This window comes from Oryzias latipes, chromosome 3 (genome assembly GCF_053564925.1).
Source record: "Oryzias latipes strain Hd-rR chromosome 3, Olatipes_Hd-rR_3.1".
In the NCBI taxonomy this organism is placed as follows: Eukaryota; Metazoa; Chordata; class Actinopteri; order Beloniformes; family Adrianichthyidae; genus Oryzias; species Oryzias latipes.
In genome coordinates this window covers 27768953-27779541 of record NC_136239.1, presented here as the reverse complement: position 1 = coordinate 27779541, position 10589 = coordinate 27768953, and the positions used below count along the sequence as shown (strand labels likewise).

General features: G+C 38.6%; 1 protein-coding gene across 1 annotated transcript; it reads left to right on the top strand.

Moving 5' to 3' along the window:
• On the top strand, positions 1–10589 carry ddx21 (DEAD (Asp-Glu-Ala-Asp) box helicase 21). The gene is made up of 17 exons (XM_004067238.3): positions 1–214; positions 1252–1473; positions 1550–1654; positions 1902–2009; positions 2933–3008; positions 4187–4365; positions 4444–4561; positions 5644–5829; positions 5923–6068; positions 6228–6377; positions 6464–6625; positions 6922–7041; positions 7491–7564; positions 8110–8269; positions 9140–9274; positions 9583–9627; positions 9719–10589. The coding sequence occupies exons 1-17, from the start codon at positions 35–37 to the stop codon at positions 9974–9976; spliced, it is 2424 nt and encodes an 807-aa protein (XP_004067286.2). The 5' UTR covers positions 1–34; the 3' UTR covers positions 9977–10589.

Below are 10589 nucleotides of genomic sequence, written 5' to 3'. Positions count from 1 at the left end.
TGTCTATGCATTTTAGCTCTATGTTTGGCTGACGATGACGCACTTTGACTCCGCCCAGCGCGTTCCTTTCCATCCGCGTGTCCGTAAGTTAGCTTGTGTCCACGCCGAGGGTCTCCAACTTGGAAGAGAAATGCCGTCAAAAATCATCTTTGACAACCAGGAACAAAGTATGGATGAACAACTGGACACTGTGGCGGATGCTAAAGCCTCCAAGGTGAGCAGAAACGGTTATTTTGTTTTGTTCAGGCTGAAGAAAATCTTGTGACTTCTTCCTGCTAGGTTCCTCCATGTTTGCTAACAAGAACATGTGGCTGATGCTAACCTTGTAGCTTTCACAACGAAGGTCTTCTAAAGTTTATATTATGGATTAAAAAATAGGCGTCTTAATGATTCATTAATTAATAAAAAATATTTAAATGTGAATTTGAAACAAACTGTCAAAAGCTGAAAGCTTGTGTCTGGTTCGTGAGGTCGGAATTCCCAAAATAAACAAAGTAAAAATCTTAAATTCTTTTCTCATATCTCTATTTTCCACTTGACCTTATTGGCAAACGTCGTGGCTTAATGGATAGAAAATAGGAGACATTTAAAGAAGGGCAAAGTGTAATTTTGTAGATTTCAGTTGAACTTCTTGTCCCTCACGACGCGAAAGCGGAATGACGTCACTCTTCCAGGTAAACTACAACTCTAAATTTTGACTACAAAAGGCGCACTTAAAGCTGCGTCATCCAAAACATATATATGTACACACGTGGATACAAGAAAATACACGTTGCTGGACCATAAACGTTAAAAAACGAACCTCGCAATTGCACCGGCAATGTTAGGTTGGGGTTGTGAGGGGATGTAAACTAGCGGGAGAACATGTTAACAAAGGGATGATGGGAAATGAGCGCAGAATTATTCCATGTCAGCATTCTCTCCCACAACTAGGAGGTGAAGTTCTGACAAACTGCTGCCACTCTGCAGAAACTATGTTTTAGAAAATGACACAGGTTTTTGATTTTAGATGAAAGAAAACGCCTTTCGATAAGCATTTGTTTTTTAATAGTGATAAAGACTATTTTGTTGTGTAACTGTTTTGTCATTCAATATGTTAGCGATATATCTTTATTCGCAAGAATATATTTAAAAGATCCAATCTAAACTTGGATAACTCTACATTAACTCTGAAAACATACCTGTATTAGGTTTATCCTCTCCAGTTAAGTACCCCTTTTATTTGATGTCTTGTTCCTTCGCTCACAATAGAAGAACAAGATCAAGGGGGAAAAGAAGCTGAAGAAAAAAGAGCAGCAGATGGAGGAGCAGGAAGAGGCTGACTTTGAGGCCCCAGCACCAAAAAAGAAAAAGAAAAAAGACAAGACGATGGTGGAAGAACAAAACGGCCACATGGAAGAGGCCAATGGTATTTGCGATGGTGTTCAAACGCCGAAGCAGAAGACCAAGAAGAGCAAAAATGGCAACATAGACGTAAGTGTTTTTTACAGAAAACTTAGACTTCAGTGGGAGATGACTTACTAATGTTATTTATTACATTTATTAAAAGACGGTGGAAGAACAAAACGGCCACATGGAAGAGGCCAATGGTATTAGCGATGATGTTCAAACGCCGAAGCAGAAGACCAAGAAGAGCAAAAATGGCAACATAGACGTAAGTGTTCTTTACCGAAGACGTAGACTTTATTGGGAGATGACTTACTAATGTTATTTATTACATTTCCTAAAAGAAAAAGAAGTCACCATGAGGTTTTATTTTTTAAAGCATTCCAAAAAATGAAATAATGCGTATTAAAGGTATATTAAAATCATCTACTTTGGAGCTAAATTTGTAGTTAAATTGAAGACTTTTATATGAATACAAAGCCTTTGTAACTTGTATCAAATTTGTCCCTTTGCAGAAAAAACAAAAGCAGAAAGCAAATGAAGAGACAGCAATCAAAGAACATTCCACCCCAAACACGCCATCCCCGTCCAGTGATGACTCCTGTGACAGCGAAAAGGAAACGGTAACATTTACAATATTCTTGAAACTTTCCCTTCTAGCCTCATCAGTCATCACACTGCAGAATTTTCTTTATTTGATCCGTTCCCTGAGGAAGCAGTGCTCAGGAACCATTTCATGTTTGCTTCCTTATGTTTGTTGACTCTTTAACACAGGTGATGTCGCTAAAACCCAAATAACACACTCTTTAAAGGGCCTAGATCAAGGATGCTCATTATGTCGATCCTGATCGACCGGTCGATCTTCAGGGACATGAGGGTAGATCGCAGGCCAGCAAAGTTAAATTACAGATTAGTAGATCTTTAAGACATTGTCATCTCAAAAGTAGCTCAAAAAGTGTGAACACCCCTGGCCTAGATCATGCAGAATCAGTTTAATGAGCTTTTAATTGTATTACAATGTTCATTTCTCACTAAAAGTAACCCTAAAGCGGTGTTTTGATCCATTCATGCATTTCTGGGTAGTCTTCTAAAAACCCTTCGCTCTGAGCACCAGCCCCTCACCACCCACAAAAATGAGCGGCTCCTAACGAGCTGACAGACCAATGAGAACAGCCCCTTCCCGGAAGAGTCTGCACCGCCCCCAGGCCAACACAAACACACACTTTCTCCTCAGAGCCAGAGTGATACTAGCAGAATTCTATATGGTTAATTTAACATCAAATTGGGCAAAGACGATGTGTTTTACCACAGATGTGAATGAATTCAGTTTCACCTCCTCTTGCAGTACTCTTCCACTTTTCCTCCTCCTAAAAGTGTCCTGTCCTTTTACTTTATTTTTTTACCATGTTTTGAATGTTGGTTTTGAGCTTCTTTTGTTCTATATTGTGTTGCCTAGTGTCTATATTCTTAAAAAATGCTTCAATAGAGATAGTCTGTGTGTGTGTGTTTGTGTGTGAATGTCTGGCTAAAAACATTTCTAATTTAGGAAGAAACTCCAGAACAGAAAGAAGGAGCGTTTTCCAACTTCAGAATCTCTCAAGTCACAATCAATAAACTGAAAGGTAAAAAAATTTCTTTTACTTATACGTTATTATTTTTATGGCAGCTAAGTGCCAGACATCTTGCTTTTTTATTTATAATCAGACGTGCTCTTTTTCTCTTTAATGTTTTACCATTTGTGTTGTAAATGAGAGAAAATGCTTAAATGCAGATACTTGACCAAAGCTTTTTCTATTTTCAGTTATAAGCAGCTATAGTTGGGTTTGGGTCAAACAAAGTTTTAAAGTCTGTGGTTACTTGTGTGAAGATTTACTTATACATCTAGTCACTTGGAGCCCCAAAACTTGAAGGTTTATTGATTTGTTTATAACTAGTAAAGGATAAGTCAACATAAGTTTTTAAAGTGTGCATTTATAGTTTACAGTATTACAATTAAATAAATCTTCTTTTCATTCAGTTTTCTGTTACAGAATTTTCAGAATAAATTCTCCAAATGCGGAAAAGCCTCTGTTGATGTCAGATAAAATTCAGACTACAGCAGTAAATTTGGACAAGGCTGCTCAAATCATTTTGTTGGAAGTTTAATTTTATGAACTGTTATGGGGACCCATAGGAGTAAACATAAAAGTAATGTGTTTTCCCCAACTTTAATAACAAAAACACCAAAGGATTGACAAAACCGTAACCTCCTTAGACTAACATTAACAGAAGAAAACATATGTGAAAGAAAATGGCAGTTCACCCCTACAGCGTCAATTAAACTACACCAAACAAAAGACTTCAGAGTGGGCATGAACAAAGAACTACACAGTGCAACACACACTACATAACAGGCAGAGAAGAACACCAAGCTGGAGTGAAGACAGGTAGTAGCAAAGCTCCCTTCTCAAGGTCTGGAGGTCCACACACACATGCTTTTAAAGGCTGCCTCCATCAGCTTGGGTCCAATGGAAGCCACACCTTTCCAGCACCACACCTGAAAGTAAACAGAGACAGACACAAAAAGATCCACAAAAGCACTGAAGTCCCACTCAAAGAGAAATAAAATCCACTAAAATCAGAATAAAAAGAAATCAAACCTAAATACGGCCACAACCGTAACAGAACACAACATGACATTGATTTGTACTCAATGTAAATCCAGGCTGCTTCAGAGTAGTTGAGATCCTTCGGTGGTTTCCACAACATCCCAATCACTTTCTGTCCTTGTTGCCTCCTTCTTCTTCTCTCCCTTGATCAGCTCGGGGAGTTTCTTACCTTTTTGATATTCAGGTGAAGACATTTAATCCTGTTTATGATGGGGAGGATGTACTTGCTCAGGCGCGCACAGGAACAGGAAAAACTTTCTCCTTCGCCATACCTTTGGTGGAGAGGCTGCAGAAGGAGGGCGGAGAGACGACCCGAGGTAGACCCCCCAAGGTAATTAACAGACCTCGAAGAAGTGGCATGGATGCTTTTTATTAATGCAGTATGACTCAGTTTATGTTGTCCCTGCAGGTTCTGGTTTTGACTCCTACCAGAGAGTTGGCCATCCAGGTGGCGAAGGACTTCAAAGATGTCTCCAAGAAACTTGCCATCGCTTGTTTCTATGGCGGCAGCTCATACAACCCACAGCGTACGTTTATTCCAAACACTCGGTGGTCTTTTCTAAAGTAATTAATTCCGGTAACTTTGTCAAAACCAGTCCGTTTGGACCGTTGAAGACTTGTGGCCTTTTTCTAAAGGTGGGGGGCATATCTAAAGAAAACTAAGATAAAAAATGCATTTGAATATTTCTGTATTCAAATAGTTTTGAACCAGAAGCAGATTAACAAATGCTCTGCTGGGCGGGCCACAAGCTCCCTGCTCCGCTCCATTCTGATGCATTCACTTGTAAACGTCTAGATCCATGTACGGTTTTGTTTTCCTCGTGTCACCTGGCTCACAACTACAGCTGGATAGCTTCAATTTCGCTTTCCCTTTTTGTTGCACCGCTAATGTTATATAGAGGGTGTGAGGGGCTGTAAGCTAACTGGAGAGTGTAAACTGAGAGCTCTCAGCAACATTCAGGGGAAGGTCAGAAGTGGATTTCTAATGAACTCCTGCTGCTCTGCAGAATCTGTCCTAGATTTTTTTAAATTTTGGCTACAAACGATATAATCAAAAGACCACTGGTTGTAAAATAGATCAAAATATGATCAGTGTGGGACTTTACATTTTTTACTTTATTCACATGGAAATTTCCTAAGTGTAGAGAAAGATTTTTCCTAATGTCCAAAAAAGCTTTTACTTGTTTCTTCTTTCTTATTGCACTTCTGTTAATTGTTAATGTAAAATATCTACAGTACAGACCAAAAGTTTGGACACACCTTCTCATTTAAAGTTTTCTTTATTTTCATGATTATGAAAATTGCAGAGTCACGCTGAAGGCATCAAAACTAAACAGAATGCCAAGAGTGTGCAAAGCAGTAATCAAATCGAAAGGTGGCTACTATGAAGAACCTACAATGACATATTTTCAGTTGTTTCACACTTTTTTGTTATGTATATAATTCCACATGTGTTAATTCACAGTTTTGATGCCTTCAGTGACAATCTACAATTTTCATAGTCATGAAAATAAAGAAAACTCTTTGAATGAGAAGGTGTGTCCAAACTTCTGGTCTGTACTACTGTATTCTGTTATTTGTGACTTTTGGTTCCTCTGCTCTTGTCTAGTCGATGCGATTCGTAATGGTATTGACATTTTGGTTGGAACTCCTGGGCGCATCAAAGATCACCTTCAGAACCATAAACTCAACCTCTCTGATCTGAAACATGTGGTTCTGGACGAAGTGGACCAAATGCTGGACATGGGCTTTGCAGAACAGGTTGAAGAAATTCTGAGTTTATCTTACAAGAAAGGTAAGTACCATTGGTTTGTCATGATTTCGTTTGCATATCTGTCCTGCCCTAAATATGGAAATGGGTCACTAAAGTTTATTTGTTTTTCTGCAGATAGTGACACCAACCCACAGACTCTCCTGTTTTCTGCCACTTGCCCCCCTTGGGTTTATGAAGTGGCCAAGAAATACATGAGACCAGGTTGCAAACATGTGGACTTGATTGGCAAAAAGACACAAAGAGCTGCGACCACTGTTGAAGTAAGTATCCGGATAAAAAAACATACTGTCAAAGTTAAATGAACTTCCTAATGTTTTTTAAAAGATAATTGCTGTTCTGTATGTGAACCACCTGCACAGGTAATGCACATTTTCTGTCTTGAGTTATTTATTCAAATTCTGTGTTTGAAACCTGTGCAGCATCTGGCTATAGCCTGCCACTGGTCCCAGCGTGCTGCAGTGATAGGCGATGTCATCCAGGTGTACAGTGGCAGCCATGGCAGAACCATCATCTTCTGTGAAACAAAGAAGGAGGCAAATGAGCTCTCAATGAATGCATCCATCAAGCAGGTAGACATGCTCACAACTCATGCAGAAAAATCTAAAAAAAAATAAAACCCAAAGATTAATTATTAGAATTTATTTTGTGTTTACAGAGTTCCCAGACCCTCCACGGGGATATTCCTCAGAAACAGAGAGAGATAACACTGAAAGGCTTCAGAAATGGAGCTTTTGAGGTTCTGGTTGCTACAAATGTTGCAGCTCGTGGATTAGACATTCCTGAAGTCGACCTGGTTGTCCAGTCTTCTCCACCAAAGGTGTGGTTGTCTTGAAGCAACTATTCACTATTGCAAGTGTGCAATGAGGCACTTTTTTATTTCTAAGATTAGTGTAGATAGATACACTCCCATTTTTAATTTTTTATACATTTTTTATCTTAGTTATTTATAAAAATAAACAAAGTTTGAAGTTACTTATGCAATCGTTACTTTCGGGTTTGCGCGCCAGAGGGGTGATCATAAAGAGAGCTTAGTAGAAAAGTTAACTAGGTTCTCTCAAACATTTGGATAGATCCTATAGTTTAAATATGTTAAAATGTCTTGTTTTAAATCAGGACGTAGAGTCATACATCCATCGCTCTGGGCGAACAGGCCGAGCAGGCAGGACCGGAGTCTGCATCTGCTTTTACCAGAGAAAAGAAGAGGAACAGCTGCGCTATGTGGAAAACAAAGCTGTGAGTGTTTCAGATATTCGCTTCACCTCTTTATCAGTACTATAATATTTACAGAATTATGAAGGGTAAAATTACCATCAAAAAATGTACACTTGTGCAATAGTGAAACACTTCTGATCTCAAAAAGTCTGGTCTTAATCTTAAAATCAAGTAAAGATAAAAGGAAGACTGAAAGATGCTTTGGTTTGTGTTCATGTAAAAAAAAAGACTAGAAACAGAAGAAAAAGACAAATTAAGGCATTCAAGAGCTTTTATTGTTACTTAAACATAGCTTTTCTTTATCAATATTATTTAATGTCAGTAATATATTTAATATTTATTTAGTCCAAATAAATGACTTAGAAACATCTGTGTTGTTTCAAAAAATAAAAATAAATAGTTGTTTGTGCTCATCTTGTGCCTTTTTGCATTTGTTGGTATAACATGTTTCATGTGTGCTGTTGCTTCAGGGGATCACATTTAGACGAGTTGGTGTCCCAACCGCCAACGACATCATCAAGGCGTCCAGCAAAGACGCTGTCAGGTGAGCCACTCTGCACCCTATATGCCCATTTTAGAAAACACTGGGACAGTATTGACAAATGAAAAGCAGATGAATAAAACAAATTTAGACATTTGACTTGTTAGTCCACACATTACACTAATGGCAAAAGAGGACAGAAGGTGGCGATCTAGGACCTGCAATAATTTACCTGTAGTTCTGATTTGCACCTGAAGGGGGCCAGAGGTAAAGAACGGTTCTGTGACTCCATGATGCCACACTTCAGATGCCATTGTTGAGAAATACTAACACTCTTGCCGTAATCATGTTAATTCATGTTTTGTCTATAAATGCAGGAGCAGGACACAGACTAAAGAAGTGGAAATGTTTACTTTTAAATCCATTTAACTCTCTCCCAGTTTCCTCAGTTTTAAAGTTTTGGTGCATCAGAATAATGTGTTTTATTTCAAATATTTCTCAGTTGCACAAAATAGTCTCACTGTTACACAAGTGAGCTGCCTAAAGATCAGTAGTGCTGGTGTGATAAATATTTTCTCAGTGTTTTTCATTTTTCTCTTTGTGATTAGGTTTCTGGATTCTGTTCCGGTCACAGCTATTGAATATTTCAAAGAGTCTGCAGAAAAACTGATCGAGGAGAGGGGAGCGGTGGAAGCCTTGGCTGCAGCTCTGGCTCACATTTCAGGAGCCACAAGCCTGGAGCAGAGATCCCTCCTCAACTCTGACGCTGTAAGATCCCATCATGCACACATACTCAGAGAAAACCTTTTCAGAGCCTGTCTGCTCAAAAGGGGTCCATTTAAGGAGAACATTTATTGTAACATTTTAAGTTAAGTCATTACTCTTAAATTGTCTGCATTCAGCTAGATTTATGCATAAATTGCAGCGTTATGTGTGATTAGATGTTAAAGATCCATTACAACGGAAATTGTTTCTTCTTCATTCAAATCGTTGTGAATCAGGAGCAGACAAAATAATGCAGATTGAAAAAGAGCTCATTTGTGAAGTATAAAATACGCAAAAAATCCAGCAATGGGGAGGAGAACGGGGGTGGAGTTGTTCCATGCTAAAGGTCCCATCCACTACTCTAAAGAACCACTGTTGCTCTGCAGAAACTGTCTATGAAAACAACACTGATGTCGCCTAAAAAGGGCATAATCATAATTAAAAGACCAGTGGGAATGCTTTAAAATAGATCAAAAGGGTGGGGCAAATCTTCCATAATTCTATTCAAAATCTTGAGTTTTATGATGCATTGAGCTGATAAAACACAGCAGTTTTTTTCTCTTTTTGTAACTTAACTGCTCGACAAAATCCAATACAGCAGGACTCGATGGAGTTCTGTGTGCAAATGTTGAAGAAGCATTGGCTTATCAGAATGGAGGGTTTGGTTTATATTTTTAGATGACTGTTTTAACCAAATTGAAACTCCGAATCAATTTACCAACATATTTGCTCTCCATGGACATCATCACTTTTTCTGTTTTTGTTTATCCACTTGTGCTTTAAAAATCTTTTGAGTTAGTGTTTTTCTTTTTAGACTTCATACTCCAAACTAACTGTTTATAAACACATGAACCTTTTCTGATGTTCTTGCAGGGTTACACCACTATACAGATGACCTGCTCTCAGGAGATGCATAATCTGGGTTATGCCTGGAGAACCATTAAAGAGCAGCTAGGAGACGAGTTTGAAAACCACATTCACAGAATGACCTTCCTCAAAGGCAAAAATGTAAGTAGATCTACACACAATTGGTGTAAAAAAATGCACTTATTATTTTAAAAAGTTAAAAGCTGAACTTTTAAAATCTTTTATTTTTCCTGAAACCATGAGAAGCATCTATGAAATATTTAAATGTTTTTCTGGGTTTGACAACATTAAGAAAATGTAGTCAGAAAAAAAAGACGTGGTTTCTGTTTTTGAGGAAAGTTGATCCATAAATCCAGTCTAGAAAGGATTAGTGAAAAATGATCAATGTCTGGCTCTAGTGCCTAAAATGCATGTAAATGAGTAACCTGAACCTTTGTTGTTTGTCACAGGGAGTTTGCTTTGATGTTCCATCTGATAAAGTCAAGGAGATGATGGTAAAAACACACAGCAAAACAGAATTGAATATGTATTGAAAATGTTCAGATAAAGTATTGAAGGAGTATTCAATTTGGTTATGTTTTACAGAGCAACTGGCAAGATGGTCGCCGCTGGCAGCTGACTGTAGCCACAGAGCTCCCAGAGCTGGAGGAGAAGCAGCTCGGTAACCGTGGTGATAGGAGCTTCGGGGGTGGTAACCGTGGTGAAAGAAGGGGGTTCAGAGGTGGAAGGGGAGGAAATTTTAGGGGTAATGGCAACAACAGGTTCCGCAACAGTGGAGGCGACTTTAACAACAGCAACCGAGGAGGACACAAGCGCTCCTTCAGCCAAGCCTTCGATTACTGAGCAGCCGGCCTGTGGCTGGACTGACTGTGACTCAGAGACTTGCAGCGTTTTCATTGGCCGTCAGTGAAAGAGGCACAACTATGGCAGGTGAAGCTTTCACTATTAACCAGGTCCAAGCTATTTTCACTCACGAGTCATAAGAATACTGATAAAAACCAAATGTAATACTTTGTCAGTTAGGAGTTTTTATTTAGAGCTTCTCCTGTGACCAGTATATCTACAGAGCAGGCCTGTCAAGGGTGCTTGTAATCTTTTTAAAGTTGATGCATCAACTCAAAAAAAATGATGAAAGGAAATCCTAAAAGGAGAAAAGTTACTTTTCTTTCTCTTCTTTTCTTGGGGTGGATGGTGTTAAAAATATGTTAATACTTTTATTTGGCTGTACTTGCCCGACAATTTGTAAACCTGACTTTTTTTTTTACACAATTGACATTTTTAGAGTTTGTGTTGCCATAATACAACAGTGAACAGCAGGAGTCAGTCCAGTACCCCCCGCTGAGATTGCCCTCCCCGAGAATTTATTTAATGATTGCCTTGCAATTGCTTTTGTTTAAGAACTGTCAACTTCGTTCATTCATTTGAATGAAATTATTCAATAAAAAAAGTGAATTCA

What these genes read in the sequence shown, in the direction of transcription:
- ddx21 (XM_004067238.3), top strand. Translation starts at nt 35, where the DNA reads ATGACGCACTTTGACTCCGCCCAGCGCGTTCCTTTCCATCCGCGTGTC. An exon ending in CGGATGCTAAAGCCTCCAAG is followed by an intron (nt 215 to 1,251) that starts GTGAGCAGAAAC and finishes CGCTCACAATAG; the next exon opens with AAGAACAAGATCAAGGGGGA. An exon ending in ATAAAGTCAAGGAGATGATG is followed by an intron (nt 9,628 to 9,718) that starts GTAAAAACACAC and finishes TATGTTTTACAG; the next exon opens with AGCAACTGGCAAGATGGTCG.